Source organism: Atractosteus spatula, chromosome 14, assembly GCF_055471065.1.
Source record: "Atractosteus spatula isolate fAtrSpa1 chromosome 14, fAtrSpa1.hap1, whole genome shotgun sequence".
In the NCBI taxonomy this organism is placed as follows: domain Eukaryota; kingdom Metazoa; phylum Chordata; class Actinopteri; order Semionotiformes; family Lepisosteidae; genus Atractosteus; species Atractosteus spatula.
In genome coordinates this window covers 11,193,908-11,214,363 of record NC_142719.1, presented here as the reverse complement: position 1 = coordinate 11,214,363, position 20,456 = coordinate 11,193,908, and the positions used below count along the sequence as shown (strand labels likewise).

The 20,456-nt window shown below is 43.0% G+C and overlaps 1 protein-coding gene across 1 annotated transcript; it reads right to left on the bottom strand.

Moving 5' to 3' along the window:
- Positions 1-259: 259 nt before the first annotated feature.
- On the bottom strand, positions 260-18,139 carry dhdds (dehydrodolichyl diphosphate synthase). Its single transcript, XM_088932981.1, has 9 exons — positions 18,074-18,139; positions 15,782-15,863; positions 12,681-12,797; positions 11,071-11,213; positions 10,125-10,241; positions 6,793-6,894; positions 4,583-4,697; positions 1,871-1,978; positions 260-525 (listed from the first exon to the last, which is right to left on the bottom strand). The coding sequence occupies exons 2-9, from the start codon at positions 15,842-15,844 to the stop codon at positions 274-276; spliced, it is 1,017 nt and encodes a 338-aa protein (XP_088789107.1). The 5' UTR covers positions 15,845-15,863; positions 18,074-18,139; the 3' UTR covers positions 260-273.
- Positions 18,140-20,456: the final 2,317 nt, after the last annotated feature.

Here is a 20,456-nt window from a genome sequence, read left to right as displayed (position 1 = left end):
CGCCAGAGGGCAGCAAACGGAAAACTGGTGGAACAGCAGCACAGGGATATGTTCCCATACTGTAGGGAGCACAGCGACAGAAATTCCTTCATCACGTCAGCACAGGAAGACCTTTTATTCTTTGACGCCCCATAGGGGTAAAATTCCTTCGTCTCCATATATACAGAATTTAAATAAAATTGTGTTAGTAGTCCCAGCTGACTCCCCCCCCACCCTCTCCCAATTACATGTCACTAAAAAAAGGGGCCCCTCCCCCCCCCCCCTCCGCCGGGGCTAGGCGCTCACAGACGCCAAAGGCGCCTCACTCAAGACGGTGTAGAAGCTGTCCCGCCTCTGCTGCAAGGCCCCGAGGAAGCCCTGCACCCTCCTCTCCCTCTCCACCGTGTACTTCTGCAGCAGCTCCTGCCTCTGCCGGGCATCCGGGCTTCTGCCCGACCCGTTCTGCTGCAGGAGGTCGGACACGCAGCGCCGGTCCGCTTCCAGCTGCTGCCGGGCCTGCTCCTCTCTGTGATGCTCTCGGGCCTTCTGCAACAGGGACAGAGGCGTGAGACAACAGCCGGCCTCAGTGACCGGGCCGGGCGGGTACAGCCACAAGCACACAGAGCGCAAGACCCGAAGAACAGTTACGAACAGCAGGGAGGCGTTCAGCCCATCTCGTCAGTGGGGAGCTAACTGATCCAAGGGTCTCGCTCAGCTGTTTACTGAAAGAAGCCAAAATGGCTGGGCAGCTTGTTCCACACTCCCACCACCCTTTGGGTAAAGAAGTGCCTGCTGTTCTCAGTTAAGACTTACAATTCCACTTGTGCCTCACTGGTTCATGTTTCACTGCTGATTTGGAAGAAATCCTCTCGGTTGACTTTATCAGTGTGTTGGAGGATTTTGAATATGTGAATCAGATCCCCTCGTAGTCTTCTCTTTTCAAGACTCGGCAGGGCCAATTCTTTCTGCCTGTCACTGTCAGACAAAACGTATCTGACTGCTCTTCCCTGGACAGAAACCGGGTAAGTCCTTGTTCTGCTGACATGTAACAAGACATTCGCGAGCCTTAGGCTGCAGTTGAAAGGCTATACTAGGGGTATTCAGCCCTCGACCTGAAGGGCCTGTCCTGTCTGCCAGGTTTGCCTGGTCTCTTAAGGCCCCAGTACTTGACCACAAGAGCAAAACTGTTAAACCCACAATCAACTGGCTCAGGATTGAGGTTGGTAACTAAGTTAGAATGAAAATCTGCAGACACCAATACACAGCTGGGCTAAACTTGTTCACAATATTTTTTAGCTTTGTATGCAGATGTAGGATCTACAGCTCCTCCTAAACTTTAAAACAGCACAGCGATATAACATAACATTTAATTTAAAAAAATAATGGCAAACTAATCAGGAATGTACTTGTAAATATCTAAAACTTGCTAATTACTTTGGAGATACGGTTGATATTTTCCCATAGAGCTCTCACTTCACAAACTCAAGGTTGTATCGATATGCGTTTGCACATGCTCCATTCTGTGTCAGTTATGCAATTTCTGTTTTTTTTAATTTCCCTTTCTAAATTGTAGCAGTCTCTGGAATTGGCCCTGGTGTGTGTCCATGGATGTATGCCGGGATAGGCTCCGGCTCACCTGCAACCCTGTACTGGATGAAGAGGTTAGAAAATGTATGGATGGATAATTTATTTAAACCGCTGGTTCCCAGCTCGAGCCCTGGGGCACCCCTCTTGCCCTTCTGATTTATTAATCACACGTTGCACTGAAGCTCTGGAGCTTTGAGGCTAATTGATTTCAAATCAGTTTTGTATTTCGGGCACTTCTGATCTGGGTCTGGGAAAAAACAGGACCAGTGAGGCTGACGAAGGATGAAGATGAAGATTATCGTACCTGCAGAGAACAGTAGCTCAGCTGGTACTGCAGTATGGCTTCACAGAGATTCCAGAATGAATATTCTGGCCACAACACAGACTGGAACACCAAGCAGGAATACGAGGTCTGGGGAGACAATTTAGGACACAACAAGAGAAATTATATACTGCTCATCTTCATCATTCGACTGCTAGTTAGCTACACAAACTCAATATCTTATCTGGCCTCTTGCAGGATTCCAGAACATTTGGATCTTCAATCTGGTTAAATTAAAAGAAAAGTAGATCTGGTAGAGGTCTGGCTCCTGAGCTGCTCAGGGACCAGAGCCGGACAGTTTTTGCCAGCTGAACTCCGGAGCCCGGAGCCTGGAACCGAACTGCACTGAAGCTCCAGAACCTTTATCTCTAATATTTTCTTTCCTACAATACTGTTAAATCTGTTAAATGTATATTTTGTGTTAAATGTCTTGTGTAATGTGTTATATCTTTACCTGCCTGCAAAGCAAATTCCCCATCTGGAACAATAAAGTAAACTGAGAGGACTGTAAGACAACACAACTGTAGGGTCCTTCCGGGGAATGGCTACTTCTGGCTAAAGTCTCCATGTTATCACTGCAGCTAATCAAATGGTTGCTGCAACATAACACGCAAGTTTACACAACAATCACAAAACAATCAAGTCAACATGTCACCCATCATGACTGGACCCGTCTGCCACAGAAGAGTCGCACCCATTGTGATCTAACCGAGGTATTTAACATATAAGTGACAGACTTCAGAAGAGATGTCGGAAAGATTGTATGCTTATCTGTAGATAAAGTTCCAGCCCCTCGCATTCATACTGTGAATGCATTTGAAATTAATGAATTGCTTAGACTTATATTGCCCTTTTCTGGACACTCCACTCAAAGCGCTTTACAGGTAATGGGGACCCCTCCACCAACACCAGTGTGTAGCCCCACCTGGATGATGTGACAGCAGCCAGAGTGCACCAGTACACTCACCACACATCAGCTCTCAGTGGGGAGGAGAGCAGTTCATATTTGGGGATTATTAGGACTGGACTGGTAAAAGCCAAAGGGAAATTTGGCCAGGATGCAGGGGTAACTCCCCTACTCTTTTCGGAAAACACCCTGGGATTTTTAATGACCACAGAGAGGCAGGACCTCGGTTTTACGTTTCAACTGAGGGACAGCACCTTTTTACAATACAGTGTCCCCGTCACTATACTGGGGCATTAGGAGCCATATAGACCGCAGGGTGAGCGCCCCCTGCTGGCCCCACTAAGACCTCTTAACTTTTCCCAGGAGGTCTCCCATCCAGGTACTGACCAGGCTCACACCTGCTTGCCTTCAGTGGGTTGCCAGTTGTGAGCTGCAGGGTGATATGCCTGCTGGCTAAAATGGTCAGTTTCTCTCTATTGACTATTTATCATAAAGTATTTTAGAGACTGTGTCTTAGATGCACGATGGTTTAGTTTGTCATACATTTATTGTTTACTACACGGTATTGTTTGTAACACTTTTAATATGTTACTAGTACTGATTCTTTTCAATGAGTTTCCGTGTATGGATGTTCCAGTGCATGCAGGCCTAATTATTGCTGTTTTCATGGTGAAAGGAATGCTGTTATTCTCTATCAGCACTATCGGTTATACTGTATACCATACTTCAAATGCACATACTGCTATATTATCATTGCAGAGCTCAAACATATAACACTGGTTATACCTTTTAGGTCTTTGTTCTCTTTTGTAATTAATCCCACAATGGATGCCATGTCTATTTTTTAATTGTAGTTTATGTTAGGCATATAATTCATAATTGCAATTTTGTTTTATTTTAGAAAACCTGATCCACTACTCTTGAACCATTTTTCATTATTATTTCATCACCACCAGTTGGGGAAACGCTTCCTATGTGCAATCCCCTGTGTGGTGGGTTTATCTTTCTGACAACAGAGTAATGAAGCCAGTCATAGATGAGGATATCTAGGAGGTAATGACTTCTAAAGGCCAGGGGAGATCTGGCAAGAACACTGGGGTTAACACACCTACCCTGACCACAGACCTCAGGTTTAGGTCTCATCTAAAGAATGGAGCCTTTTTTACAGTACAGTGTCCTCATCACTACGCTAGGGCATTAGGACCCACAGAGAGAGCAAGGTGAGCGCCCCCTGCTGATCCCAACACCAGTGTAGCTTATTAGCCTACACAAAGTAGCTACAAGGTTTGACCAAGTGATCAAACGTTCTAGCTGACATCACAGAAACATAAGCCATCTGTGCAGACTGCAGAACAATACGTACATTCTACTGGTTTTAACTCACTTAGCAATACTCAGAGATTCTTTTTTCCAAAACATTTACACACTTAAAACACAGCTCTCATGGTGAAAACCTGTACATTCTACATAAAAGTCCAAAACTTGTTTCTACCTAAAAGTCCAAAACTTTAACTGCCAGTTTATTTAAATCACATGCTATAATTGGAAACCGCCAAATAGCTGATCATTTTTTTCAAAGCACTTATAATGAGGCTCAGGCTGGAGTCGGAGCAGTTCTGGAGCTGGGAGCAGGGCAACCAGGAGCTGGAGTTCCCGACCAGTCCTGAAGCCCGAGTTCCCGACCGGCCCCGGAGCCAGGCTGCAGCCAGAGCTGACCTGCTGAAGGTGGTCCGGTTCCGGAAGCAACGCCAACCCCAGCGGGGACAACACATGGGGAGCCTCCCTACCTGCCACAGGAGGAAGTCGCTCAGCCGCACCTCTCCAGACGTCCTGATGAGCAGGTCGGGGTCAGGGGAGTTACTGGTGTACAGACACTTGCCCAGCAGCGACTCTGACACATCACTGCAATGAAACAAACACTCCGTTTTACTCCTCCATCTGCCTCAAAAGTAAAAAAAAATCCCTGCAGCATTTAATTTAGATTTTCACTTCCTTTATTATTGCAGACCCTTAACGGAGCCTATGCACAGGTGTTCTCTTAAAAAGTAATTCACCTTTTACCCAAAATATTTACTGAAGTGGACAAATTAACAGTGTGAATCTTAAAACACTGCAGAAAGTTAACAAAAAGGGATAGCAATTCACCTAAAGTTAAGTTACAAGTTACACAATAAGCAAGTCTTTACTGCAGAAAACAATTAAAGCAAGTCCAGCGAAGGTCCACATGTATCCTTGCACTATTAAGGTGAAAAACATTGTTCTTCCATACTTAATGAAAGGTTCAGCACAAGTGAAAAGCTCACACAAGCAATCTGAAGAAGTCGAATATTAGAACTATAGCTTTCAATCTCATGGTTCCACTTCAAGGTACAGCAAGAAATTGTACAAGCAGAACTAGCATTTAAGCACTATCCCAGCTTTACTGCTTGTTCTTAATTGGCAAACATCGGTAAGGTTCTCCACTCAATCTCAGTGCATTACATAAAGGGCTTTCACAGAATCCAACTCATTATATTTTTCCCCAAAGTGAATGAACTGAATATCTCAATTGAATCCCTTCAATTCAACTTGAAGTCCACATCAAAGTCCCATCTGGATTATTCAATCCAAAAACAAATCAAACTAACGCCTAAAGCCACATAGGATTCATCGCCGTGACAAGGATGTACAATTACAAATTGCAAATGCAGCCCAAAATGCTTTTGAAGGGGAACTGCAAAGCTGTTCTTATATTTTGGGGTTCGAAAGAGTCAGCATTAATGAGAGCATTTCAAAGCACAATGAAAGTAAAATGTACACAGTAAAACGTCCAATTTACACCACAAAATAGACCAAAAATCCAGGTCTGTGCAGCACCATATTCTGTTATTCAGAAAGAGGCAACCAATCTTCCGGAGAGGTGAAACCTGTGACACTGTAAAAAGCAGCTTGTGGATACATCTCTTTTAATCCAATAGAAATATTGCTTTTGACTTCAAGAGGCTTTTGCAGACAAATACTACTTACTTGTTTACTCTGCATGCAGATCACATTGGAACATTTCTGTGGTGAAACGTCTGCTGGACAACCTGTACTTATTCGTTCTTTCATCACATGACATTACTCATTGCAGGGACTGGTGAGCAGGAAGGGCATGGCGCAATCTGCGCAAATTGTCGCTCTCGCCAGTGAAAAGCAGTTTGTGACAACAATGGCAGTCATATAGTACTTTCAAGATTTTGTGCTTAATTCAAAATTTATTTAAAAAAATTATAATGTCAAGTAATTTATTTATGACATCTTATAAAATTGTGCCCCCAGTTCACCTTTAACAATAAAAGCTTTTTGGTTCAAAATGCTGTCCTTAGCATTTCACCTTTTTTGATCCACAAATATTGGATTGCCATCTGACCCGAAATAAATATTAAATGCTGAGTTCGTAGAACTACTGAGAACACTTTTTATGTACAGGATGGATGGTAATTTCATTGAAATTTTGCAACAGCCATGTTGCAATCAGTCAAGTGTAGTGTTTGTTTGTAAAGGAAATGGTTCACAAAACAAAACCACACCTGCCACTAGTCCACCCAATTTCAGTTCTCATCCTTAAGGTTTGTGAGGAGCCAATTCCTAACCAGGCAGACACAGGACACCCCCACACACACCCTGGACACTAGCCCATCACAGGGCACCCACACACACACCCTGGACAGGACACCAGCCCATCGCAGGACTCTCACATACCAACACACACTCACCCTGGATGGGTCACCAGTCCTGAACCTGACCCAGGTTCTGATATATTTTATATCTGTGCCCAAGATCCGTGAAGCAGTATCACTAACCAGCAAGTAAACCACACACCGAAATCTAACCTGATCTCTAACCCAAATGTTAACACTACACAGCGATAAAGCATGGTTTTGAAAAGAGTTTGTGAAAGTATTATCTGGTTCTCTCGGTGTAAAATCCAGGATGCAGGAGACTGCAGAGCAGTGAAAAGACCGGATGCTCTCACCTCGATCTGATGAGCCCCTGCTCCACACCCCACGCCATGTCTTTCACCGCAGAGCTGATCTCGTGTCTGGAGGTGTAGGCGAAACACACATTCAGAAAACACCTGGGAGAGCAGGAGGGGCAAAAAAATGAAAAGTTAAAGGTAAGTACTGGCACCTCATGTTGGAAACCAGTTTATCTATCACAGCACCTTACCAGCCATTAATGTTAGTGGAAAAGAAATAGTAATGATGACGATTATATCCAGAGTTCAGATAGTCCAATTATATGTTTAAGCAACAATGCTCTTCACAGATCACAGAATAGCTGTTTCAGTAGCAGGGTGCCAGGACTGCCGTCCACGGCTGTACCTGGCGAAGAAATCACAATGGTCCCTCCTATTGGACTCCAGAGACACAGGACTGCAGGAAGATGTGTGATAAGGCAGACAAGAGGCTGCCGTAATAACACGTCCGACAGCGGCTGTGACTGAAGTAGGTTTGCTCTGCTCACAATGGTTTTTTGGCTAAGAAAAACACAAACTTCCATGGCAAAAAAAACTGCTTTATGAAGTCCATTTAAAGTGATATGTTTTGCATTAGTAGGCATTTATCTTTTCTGTATAAAGCAGTTTCCATCCTAAAACTAAAAGCGCTCTGAATCTATTTGTATCTGAAAGACCCATATCTTTGCCACCTTTTGAAACACTGGCTGTAATGTAAGGCAATGTAAGGCAATGCTCAATTATTCCAATTACATTTATTATTTTGCCTAGTGGCTATATTACAGGTTTAACAGATTAGAATTCTTGCAAAATGTTAAATGCTGCACTGAGATACATGGCTTGTTTAACTGGTTTTAAATGAGTGATTTAATACAAACCCCTTATATTGAAAGGACACGCAGTATTTTGCTCAGAGCAACAACTTGAAAAGGGCACAGGCTTGGCTGTTACCCTTTATATATGAAATTCCTGATACTGTGTTGTGCTTGGAATGTTTTTTACAAAAATCTGCATCCACCCCCAGCAGTATTGTGGGTCTGCAAAAGCGCTCATCTGTGAAGGCAGCTCTGTGTGCTCCAAATGAAGAGAAAGCAGTCCACAACATTTTAAATAACTGAGTATTATGCAGGGCAGCACAGTGGTGTTTAGCATTGCTGGCTCACAACTCTAGGACCCAGGGTTCAATTTCCGGGGTGCTGTCTCTGTGGAGTTTTTATGTTCTTCCTACTGGTAGGTAAACTGGCTTCTGGAAAAACTGGCCCTGATGTGAGTGTGTGTCTGTATAGACCCTGTGATAGACTGGTGTCCCGCCCAGAGTGTAGCCTGCCTTAGTCCCTTTGCTTGCCGGGATAGGCTCTGGCCCTCGTGACCTAGAATAGGATAACAAGGTTGGAAAATGGATAGATAGATGCAGTATAATGCATGGGTCTCGGCACACAGGAATCATTCCTGGTACTGCAAGGGGAGAGCGAGGAAGAGCCGACCAGCTTGCCGGAGGGCTGGTGCTTACAGGAGGAGGAGCGCGCCCATCACCAACATCAACAGCAGGGACGCCGTTAATGGGGACAGTGAATAGGAGTCCCACAGAGCTTGCTCAATCATTTTTTCCCTTGTTTTTGAAGAACCCCAAAAAAGAATGGATGTATATTGCATCTGACAGAACTCAAAAGATCTCTAAAAGGCCTTTGACAGGGTTCCCCACGACTGGCCAATTCTTAAACAGAACTTATTTCCTTCCCTTGTCTCGTCCAATTCCAAAAGCTAGAAGTACTATAACATGCACACAAGACAAAATGATAAAAAAGGGGTCAACTGGCTGTGGACCACACCAGAAAAATAAAATGAACAGTCTCTACAGGTTGTAAGAGGTAGAAGATAGAGACAAGATGGAGGTTCTGGTGTGGACTGCATTTCCCAGAGAGCAATGGGGAATGACCCGCTGTCCTTAGTCACATGCACAATTTGAGAAAGACAATTGGTCAGGTGTCAGCAAAAACCAGGAAGAGGAGGCTACCAGCCTCTGCTCATCATCAGCCTCTGCTGTCTAAGAGAAAAGCTGAATCTCACAGATGCATCAGAAAGAGAAGGGAGCGAGTGAGGAAGCAACCATTTTGGAAATTGTTTTGGGGTTTTGCTACCAGTAAGCAGCTTAGCTGCTCAGCTCTTTACAGAGCGGACAAAAAAAAAAGAAATGTAGTTAGCTCCCTGAGAGAGTTTTTCTTTGTTTGGAATTCATTAGCTTTGCATATAAATAAAAAGCCCTGGTTATTTTACCTTAGGGCTGTGTTTTGTGTGCCTGTTTTCCAAAATCTGCCTATAACAGATAACTGCTGCTGCTACAAAACAAAGGTTTTTCATTTACCTCTTTTTCATTTCCTCAGCTTCTCCCAACACCACCTCCTTCAACCCCACACCACACAGCACTCAGCAATCCCAGGCATGACCTGAACTCCTCAGTAGAACCGTGTAGCTGTGTGTCACAGTTCAATATACTATATACACTGTAACCGTTTACACATCGCACAAGATACGCAAGCTAATGACGCACACCGTGCATGACATACCTCTTCCGAAATGAAACAACACTGCCAAGTATGAAAAATACCGAAGTAAAATGCAAACTAATAATAAAACAATGGACAAAGAAAAACACTATATAACCTTAAAGCATTTTGAAAAAGCCTAGTGCTCATGTAATCCAATTACATGTCTAACCAACAATACTCTTCTGTCCAAGATCTTTCCACCACAGTGCTTGTGACTCGGGTGTCTTTTGGAAATCTCTCACAATAACTCAGTCATACTGTTGGGTTAACCAAAACCAACCAGTAACCAACGACCAACCAATAACGTGCTTATTAAGTCTTCTAAATTGCTTTAACTTCTGAAACAATTGTCCAAAAATACAACAGGATGGAAGAATCGGGGTTCAAGAAGCCTTGACTCAATTCTTGTGAAAACAGAGGGAGCAGTGACAGTGGGAACTGTAGGGAGACAAACGGGTCCAATCTGCGACCTTCAGCAGCGAGACACACTGGCCCAGTCTCTGACCTTCAGTAGGGAGATGGACTGACCCAGTCGCGGTGCACTGGCTCTGTGTGCAAGATCCTTAATCCCAGCTGCTCCAGGGGAGCTGTATAAATGGATGACCCTGCGCTCTGACCCCAGGCACCTCTCCCTGTCTGTGTGTCTCATGGAGAGCAAGTTGGGGTTTGTAAAAAGACAAATTCCTAATACAAGAAATTGTATATGGCCAATAAAGTGATCTTATCATCTAGTCTGCGACTCTCAGCACACAGTCGCGAGACAGGCCGGTCCAATCGGTGAATCAGTCGCGAGACTCTGCTCACTTGTTGTGGTTCTTGGTCGCCACCACAGCCTGGGCGATGAGCTCTTGGAGGTCCTGAGGGAGCAGAGCCAAGTCTCCCAGCACCCGGATACAGACCCCATGTTTCTCCAGTTTCTCCCTGGGGAGGAAAGTGGGAAAGAAGGAAAAGACTGATTATATGGAAAATGATTTACTAGAAGGTGAAAAATGACTAATTCTGAAGAATCCATGAACTGATTTTCCTTTTTTGCTGTCAAGTTATTCTAACCACGGAATCATGTGAAAACGTAACTTGAACAAATGATTTGACCTTAGACACACAAAATATGGTTATTTAAAGAAATTCTTTTGCCTTCTTTCCTGAAAGATCTATCGGTTTCTTCCATGTTCTCTCCCTGCAAGATGCTGCTTAATTTCTGCTCTTCGGCTTTTGTTTTAAATAAAATAAAACAAATCACCTTGTCCCTGATGATCCGATCTTCACCATATAAATTGAGAGGCATGGGTAATTCCAAACCGACTGACGTTACAGTCATTACTCCAAGACTGCAAAGCCTCTGGTGGAAGCAGGATGCATTTCTATATACATATTGCACAATGTTGACTAACAACTCATTAACCCCCCAAAACAAGTGATATAACTTCTTACACAACAATGTGATTATACAGGATCAACAATTAAGTTTAGAGCTGAAACAAAAAACCCAGTACTCTGCCACTCTTAGGGTCCAGAGGTCTTCAGCTCTGTAAGAAGCTTTAAAATAATAGTTAGAACCCATTCAGGTGTTGTCTGTGACTTCAGTCACCATGCCAGTGCATTAGTGTCAAAAAAAAGATGCGCCATTTCTGCAGCTCTGCTTTCGGGCAAAATTACTGGATTCTGCTATGACCAGACAGATTTTGGAAACCGAAAGAGCCCAACCCCTAAGACCTGAACTGTGGGCGACAGAATTACTGGGCTCCCTTACTGTTCCTCCAGCAGCCTGCTGAACTTCTGCCGTGCCAGCTCCATCAGCCCTTCCACCTCCTGCTTGGAGCGCTTGAAGTTCTCGATACTGAAAGCGTAGACAGTCACCTCCTGGATCTCCAGATTTAAACACCAGCGCAGCGTCTATCAGTAGAGAGAGGAATCGCACAATCCCAGTCAGAGTCGGAAGGTACTGAACTGGGTAATTGAACAGTGAGACATAAACAACAGGGAGCAAGTGGAAACAAGGTGGAAGTGCCTTTAAAACAGAAACAGGAGGCAGATCTTTACACAGAGAGTTGTGGGAGTGTGCAACAAGCTACCAGGCTACCAGGCCATGTTGTTGGAGCCGATAACCAGGGTTCTATCAAGACACAGCTGGATGAGATCCTACACTCTACGCTGGACATAAAACAACTTGTTGAGCTGCAGACAGCCTTACAGCTGGGAGAAGGATGCGAGATGTGCAACAGAGGCTTAAAGGGGGCATTAAGTGCAAAGCAAAAAAGATAAATGGATCCAAACTGGGACAGCATGGTGGCATAGTGGTTATCATTGCTGACTCACAGCCCTGTGGCCCTGGGTTCAATTCCTGGGCTGCTGTCAGCATGGAGCTTGTAAGTTCTTCCCTTGTTCATGTGGGTTTCCTCCCGGAGCTCTGGAAAACTGGCCCTGGTGTGAGTGTGTGCGTGTTTGTGTCTGTCTGCCACGTGATGGACTGGCAGGTTGTCTATTGTCTTATGCCCACTGAGTGCTGGGAGAGGCTCTGGCTCCCATGTGACCCTGAATTGGATAACGTGGCTAGAAAACGGATGGATGGATCCAAACTGCAGTCCAGACTGAATTTTGTCACTGTATAACAATTGCATTCTCTAAAACATTTCCAAATTTTTCCATAATACCCAAGTTTATAATATGTCTTAATGTGTCCGCAGATGACACAATGTGGTTTTAGTGGCTCTGGAAGCTCCACGCTGACAGGATTGGTTTTTGAGACCACAAGCATGGCATTATAAGAAATGCTCTGATCACACTTATAATGCCAAGACATTTGACAGGACAGTTCCCCCTTTTAATTAGACTGATTGACCCCTTCTCCATGGGTCATAAGGTGCTTATAAAGAGACCTAGAACATTTTCTGGATTACAGAATTCAGGGACTAGCAATAGGAGCAAGCAAATACATTACAGTGGCTGTCATCAGATACTTGAGATGCCAGCATAACAGATCTCAATCAGAGCTCACAGCATGCAAGTGGTAAAGACCCACATGTCCAAGTTTCATTTGTACAATGTAAATGAGCAGACTGAAAGTAAACAGGCAGATCAGGAGCCAACCCAGGGAAAAAGAGAAACCCTGAGAAGTGAGACACAGGCTGTGCTGACTGTCAAAACAATCTGGGGGCGTCTGAACTCTGGGAGTAGGTAATCCAGCATGTCACAGTCTACAGCGCGCCTTCGAATGTGTGTGTCCTAGTTGGTCTTCCAAAGAAGAGAGAATTCACAATGGCAACTGCGGAAGAGGGGAAACGGAGAAACGGGGGTGAAGGGGAATGAGCCCAGAGGGGCCCGGGCCTCCTGTACCGCGTCCAGACGCGCGCAAGGCCTCACCTCCGCCAGCTTGTTGAAGCCCTGCGTGTGGCCCTCCTGCCTCTCCACGTGCTGTTTGCGGGCGTAGCGGCGGTTGCCGTCCATTATGAAGGCGATGTGTTTGGGCATCGGGCCGGCCTGCAGCACAAGCGTTGAACAGCACGCGAATCCGTGAGCCAGTCGGAGAGCACACGGACCCACACACAAACCAGAGCGCGCCAAACGCGAGTGCGCGCGGCGGGGCCCCAGAGCACAAACGTCATTTGGGATTCAGGAACAAAATACAGCAATGAAAGTCCAACAAAAACCTGTTGAACTCTCACCCCAGTCCCGCCTTTCCAGGCCTACTGCTCTTTATACCCTCAGAATGGCTACCCTGTGCCATTTGTTTGTGAGACATATTTAATTTGTGTTAAGATATTCAGTGTTCTGTATTTTGTGTTCTTATTTCGGGTTATTGTTACTGTGGTAATTGGTGTAGTGCGAGAGCAGTTTTATTTGATTGACCTGGGGGAAGGTGTGGTGTGGACGATTGAGGAGGGAACACAGGCTTGCACCGTGTCCGATAGTCTTCTTTTACTTCTAGGCTTTTCTTTATTTTTGGTCTCAATAAAGTTTCATAATCGGCCATAAAAGCTCTGAGTCATTAAACCCACAAAGTGCTAGGGTTGGACATGTAGTTTAGACCAGTGAGTGAAGTATCTTATTCTGAGGGTGGTGCCACTGCCTCTTCCCTCCTGTCTCCTCAACAATCACCTCACCGAAGAACATAGCAAGCTGGACAACGCCTTCAGCCTCCCTGGAGTCTTAATAAACGTCCCCAATTACATTTTCACCACTCTGCTCCTGTGTGCAAATAATTAGAATTCTTGTGTGTCCATGTAATAAAAGCACAAACAGAATATGTTCTGCTCCAGTGCCTTTGGAGGAAGTAAAAAAATAAAATACGCTGCTGCTTTCCTGGCCAAATCACATCAGACGTGTGCCGTATGATAAGTTAAGTAACTTCGCTATTCTCTTTGGATTTTTCTAAAAATATCACGGGTTTAGCTTCATCTGCTATCTTGTGACCTGTGGGAAAAACGAAATGTATCATGTTAAAAACTTTCCATCTTACTCTAAAGCAGCCACTAAAATATTAAAAACCACTGGTTTTCTAAGCAGGAGGATGCATGGTGCTGAATATTGAACAGAGGGGAATACTGAGTCAAGTTCTCTGGGCATCATTATTTCAAATTATGTGAAGTTCCTGTGTTAGAATACTGCTTTTCCTACATTGCTAACTTATATTTATATACGCATTTGTACTGTGTATTTTTATTAGTACCCCATGTTTTTGTAATTCATCTTGGACAAAAGCATCAGCCAAAGTAAAAACTACTAATGCAGCAAGTGGGTATTTCTCAGCAACCAATCAAAATCTGACACATTTCAGAATGCTCGCCTGTTACCCAGAATCCTCTGCTCAGGTAAAGGACTTCAAGATCCTTGTTGGAAAATTGGATGTTCCTGTACTCTCATTTGTAAACAGACAACTCCATTTTTCAGATACATCACATTATTACTATTAGTTCTTCTAGGTTACAAAAACATTCTTATTTCCTGTGTGCCAAAGTGTTTACATCATGTTTAAATTCAAACTGCTGAAAAACATCACACGGAATACTTAATGCATTTTTTTATCCTTTGGATGTTTGCCATCTACCTTTCCTTGCACTGGCACCTATATTTAAAACTTTTACACATTTAAAACAGTCCTTTTTGGTGGTGTTATTAATTACCCCATCCTGGGGGGTAAACACACCTTAGAAATCCTGAAACAGCTTTTTCAAAAAACAAGCAGCTGTTTTTTCATTTGGTCATCAACCTTCACTGCCTGTCCTCAATGAGTGGCAGCTATTGACAGGAGCTCTGCACCAAAGTTTACCTACAGATCTCAAGGAAAGTATCACAGTGTTCAGTCAGTGTCTGTATTAACCCCTCTCTCAGTGCAGTGCTACCCACAGGTGCCTTTACCAAAGTTCACCTAAAGATCTCAAGCAATGCAGCCACCATAGGACTGTTAAACTGAATTTTCTGATCTCTGGAACACACGTGCCCCATCTCACCCTGCTAAACAGAGTCAGACAATGCTTTGTGCCAGGCCTGAGCTGCGCTTTCCTGCCTATTCCCCCCCGAAAGGTGGGAGGAGTGTGTGCCCAGGTGAATGATGGGAAGGGTTAGCAGAACTCCCCCAGGTCACGACCCTGGGAAAGAAAAGGAGGGGGATTTATTGGGTACTCTTTTGCTCTGCACCCCTTATGCCTTGATATGGCCCCCTGGACGATTTTTACTTTTGATCATTAAAAGCTACACTCTACAATAAAACGACCACACAACACTGGGAGACGAATCAGATTCTGTTCATTTAGAAAGTTTTAGGATAATGCGTTTAGCAGCTATTTAAATCAGGCCCCCGGGATTTCAGATGACATAGGTGTGCAGCTAGATGATTTATAGCTGTCAGGTGAAAAATTTCAACAGAAATGAAAAACTGAACACTACCACGAACTTTTCTAGCCTGATTCAAATCGTCATTAAGTGAAACCATAAAATACCCTTCCAAGACAGAAATGCTTTGTAAGGCGGGCGCGCAGATCAAACAGTGTTACCTCACAGGTATCACAACCGGTATTCAGACGTACACCTCATTGATTGTATACGATCAAGCTTATTTTGCTTGTAAAAGACTAGCAATTCCATTAACTCTCCCATTCCGGTCTTCAATTACGTATCTTTAGAAAACTCTCATGTCAACTTGGGCTTCATCTCCTACTCTTTAAGATCTGATCAGGATAATGTCTCAGTACATAGAATCAATTACATTTTTACAAGGATCTAATAACAAGGGGTTACTGGATACAATGCACTACAAATTCATCATATAGCTGAACAAAACAAAGAATGTTTCAGATCTCTGAATCCTCTTCTTTAGGTCTAAAGATCAAAAAGCCACACTTAATTCAAAACTGATGTAAAATAACTAAGTGTAGTCACAGTCCAATTCATGTTTTTTTTTAGCTCTCCTCTGTTTTGGTGAAAAGTGATCTTTTACCATTGTGGTCTACAGATAAGAGACATACCTTCAAGATATTTGCAGAAAACCTCTGTATCAGTGTCAGCTCCCCCTCCCTAATCCACGACATTATTGAAGATACAGGCTTCCTACGACAAGAAATAAAGAGAGAATATACAGGTTATTACATATCAGGTTAACACCTCAGGCCTCTCAGAATTAACTGCATAGATCCCAAGACTCTGCAAATGCAAGTTCAATACTTTATTGCCATAACAACCAGTTGCATGGAATTTGTTGGATGAGCTCCTACAAGTAAAGAACATCAATACAGATATATAACTTTGAGCCAATAAAAAACAGCATTTCCCCCAATTTATCTACACGTACCTTCCCAACACAAACCAGTAATTAGATAAGTAACAGTGAGACTAGATAAATTGACAACGAACCCCACAAAAATGTCAATGCAGCTACAGATGGCACAGCTATTTCCTAATCCCAGTTATGGCAGATCAAAGTTCAAGACAGGTGGGTGACTCAATGCAAAGCTCAATAAGGAGCTCTATTTTATTTTGAAGCATCTTCCAAGAATTGGAAGCATCTGTTAGAAAATGTAAGGATAGATGCACATTATAGATAATATCTTGTGGGATTGTGGGTGCAGTTAATTAACATGGCCATAGGAAGACACAGCCCGGCTACTGGTCTCTACCATTACTGGGGAGCTAATTCAGAGCTCATGATATTGGGCGTTTTGCTGGCACAGACTGGAAATAACAAAATAACAGACCTCATGTCAATTCAATGCTCCCACCACACAAAAATAACAAGATCCACAGCTCTGATAGATATTTAATTATATTCAGGCACTGGTGTCTATGCAAATCAATGTTCAAACACGGGTACATAAATCTGAATCTTTGGTTACATTCAGATTTTAGCCTACATGTAAGTTCTCCATGTGGGTCCCTACAATATCGGATGGGTGTGTGTGTACCCCAAAATTACAACTCTCTTCTCTGGCTTATGTTTTTTTTTTTAAATGACCATTTGAGCTTATCGATAAAAATGTTCTCAAAACCAGGAACAAGAAACTTCAAGTTAAATCCCCACATTAATCATTTAAAATAGCATTAAAGAAGGCAATATGGACAAGTCGCACAGACTAAAGTCTTATTTTCCCTCTATATATGCCTGCTTTCCCAGTTATAGACAGCACATGTAAGTGACTCTGCAGATCCCTTGTGTCATCAGGCCCATGGCTGCTGTAAGTCTGTATGGACACAAGCCCTGCTAAAAATAAAACACTGGACATTCATTAAAAAATAAACTAAAAATGATTGCTATTACTGGTTGATTACTATAAATAATAACTAACAATAAACAGTTGATAACTATTTAACTACTATTACTAGTCACCATTATTAAAAATAATTGCTTTTGCAATACATTTAAATTCTTATAAAATCAGAATTTTCTATTTGAAACAACACGTTTTCCAGAATCTCAAAAACAACACAGAGAGAAGATCAAAACTCTTAAACTTCAAGCTTGAGTTGCATACACCGTTTTATGCAGAGTTCCAAGACACACATGGAACTGGAAGGGGCTTGGTGCTGCTGTCACTGGCTGCTGCTGTCAAGAGACTATTAGTCTGTGTCACGCTTCACGCACTTATGCATCACCTACTCGTCAACGATTCCAAGACTTAAAAACACAGCCTCAATGTCCACCGCACAATTCTCAAGGATGTGCAGGCGACGTAAGAAACACTGTTGAATCTGTTCATTATGTCTCAGCTACTATACGGCACTGATACAGTAGCTCAATATGTAGCTCGTTTTACTGTTCTATGGAATCAGAATACTGTGATCCCATTAAAGCCGATCTCACAACCTATAACAACCTAATAATAAATATTGCCCACGATTATCCAGTACAAAGCATCTCTGGGGCGTTTGTGGTTTTTCAGTGTTGAGGCAAGAGAAGAAACTCAGCTTAGTCAATGAAATCTTAAAAGTTTGCCAGACCCAGCCTTCGCCAACTACTAAAGTCATAACGTCAGCTTGGCTCTGTTTGTAAATTATCCGGAGGAAAAGGTAGACAAAGAGGCGCGTCATGTGAAAAGGGTTTAACATTGCAACCGTTTTGTATCAATCTGTCTTGGAATTACTGTACAGAAACCATTTACCTATAAACCAAGTTCAATTCAATTCTGTACCCCACATTTCATTCAAAAGCTGTACAGCCATTACAGTCCATTCGAACTGCTTGGGAATTAAAACGCATCAAATATATGGCAAATACACACAGAACGAGTGTTCATTTAAATAAAACAACGCAATAGGTTACTCACTTTGCTTATCCAAAAAGAGATTTGGTTGAAGACTTCCAACTCACACGGCTTGCCTTTAAGATGACGTATTCTTCCGTATGGAGCGAACGTAATTAAAGGAACTGACATTAACGAGATACGTCCTCTGACGTATAAAGCAGTCGCCGGCGTTGGCAGGGCGGCAGCGGCCATCTTTGTAAGGACGCGTATTTGTTTGATGAGCTTTGCAACGTGCAAGAATGAAAAAAGACCACTAGGGGGCATATGCTACTAGGGTAACTAGGACGCATTTTCTGAAACTGTGGTCTCCAACCTTGTTCCCGGAGTCTCGTTTCTGCAGATTTACAGCTAACCACTAGGCCGTCAAGTTTCTAAAGAGCCAGAATAATTTAGCTGTGATTACTTAAACTGGTAATTTGCCAAATTAAAGAATTAATTTAAAATTAATTTAGGACAAAAAGCTGGTAATTCTTCAACCCTCTAGGACCACAGTTCCCTTAAGCTTAATAATAAATTGCTTGCTGAATTGATCAATAAATTCTGAATTAAAAAAGGTTTTCTTAATTTAAAAAACAGGTGATTTAGGGTGAACTGTAAGACTTACTGGACTAAGTCTAACCAGCACCTGTGCAGAAAATTCCTGCTCTAGAATGTCTTACAGTATGTCATGGGTGATCAGACCATTCATACCATTTTACAGGTAATGGAGACTGCTCTCCACCACCACTAATATGTAGAACCTATCTGGATGGTGTACTGGAAGTACGCCACTATGCTCACCAAACATCAGCTACCAGTGCGGAGGAGAGCAGAGTAATTAAGCCAAATCATAGATGAGGATTATTAGGAGGCCATGAGTGGGGAAGGCCAGGGGGAATTTGGCCAGGACACTGGGATTAACACCCCCAAAGGTGTTATCATTATTGTTATTAAAGGATCTGAAGGACATCTTCTTTTTATAGCGTCCCCGCCATTATAGTAAGGCATAAGGACCCACACAGACTGCAGACCCCCTACACGGCCCCACTCTCTTCCAGCAGTAACATTTGCTTTCCCAGGAAGTCTCCCTTCCAGGCACTGGCCAGACTCACACCTGCTGAGCTTCAGTGGGCTGCTGGTTGAGTGTTGCAAAGCTGATCCAGCTCTTCAGATGCTGTTGCTTTATAGAAACCTAGTATAAAAAACTTGCAGACACACAGCTGTGCAGGACCAGAACTGGACACTGTGCAGACACAGACCCTCCAAGACCAGGACTGGACACTGTGCAGAAACACTGACCTTCCAGGGTCAGAACTGGACACTGTGGACACACACTGACCCTCCAGGACCAGAACTGGACACTGTGCAGACACAGACCCTCCAGGACCACGACTGGACACTGTGCGGACACATGGACACTCCAGGACCAGAACTGGACCCTCTGTGGACACACCAGGCTTCTATGACCAGGATTGAAATTGGTTTAGAAACCGATCAAAACCACACCTGCTCTGTGTCGATTTAGTAAAATCTGCTTGTAAATTTACGTCACTCCAGATAAAAGCCTCAGTCAACTAAATATTTAATGATAACAACAGCCAAAGCTCTGTTTTGAACAATGCATAAAAACAATCTGAATGCTTGAACACAAGTCAGAGCTCCAAAGGTTAGCTCTGAACCCTGTAGTTTATAATTTAAGAGACAAGGGAGACACCTGGGAAGTGAGATAATAATATCATATGCAGTCTAGTGGCTTGAAGTCAGCTTTGCACCCAAATATATAAATGTGCTGCCTGTCTTTGGTCAATAGGATAAAAGGGCATGTATGAGTCTAAGATGGCTGTGTGCCCAGAACATATGAAAGGAACTAACTTTAACTTTAATTAAACTTTAACTTTAGTTAGAACTAACTTTAGTTAAGGAACTAACGTCTGCAACTTACATATGATTAATAACCATATAGGGATGTGTTGTTGTCTTATCACTCATTCAGAATATGTCGTAGTAATTAGTTTGTTTCGCGGTATAAAAGACCATCTTTAGTTACTTATTTTCAAGTTCGGTGGTTGAAAGCCATATGCATATGAAATAAAGAGACTTCTACTTCACAGACAGCTGGACTTTGTCATTTGTATGACACAACATAATTATACATTTCTCAAGGTATGATGTCTTTGAAATTTGGTATACAAAGGGATCAAAAAATCATCTTGTGTGGATCACTGATGACATTAGCCCCTACAACTTCATCAGGATTAACGATACGATAAAACAAGAACACAAGAAACTGAATCGAAACTGAAACTGACAACAAAGAGTAGACATTGTTTGCAAAAAATCAAATTATAATTATTTGCTTGCATTTATATAAAGCTACTCATCTTTAAGGATCACAAAGAAGTGTTAAGAATTCTTATTAAGAGCT

Excerpts from the sequence above, each read along its gene's own strand:
- dhdds (XM_088932981.1), bottom strand. The coding sequence starts at position 15,844 with ATGTCGTGGATTAGGGAGGGGGAGCTGACACTGATACAGAGGTTTTCT. Across the intron at positions 12,798-15,781 it reads TTTCTGCAAATATCTTGAAG|GCCGGCCCGATGCCCAAACA; the intron begins GTATGTCTCTTA and ends CTTGTGCTGCAG. Across the intron at positions 4,698-6,792 it reads CAGGGGCTCATCAGATCGAG|TGATGTGTCAGAGTCGCTGC; the intron begins GTGAGAGCATCC and ends GTTTCATTGCAG.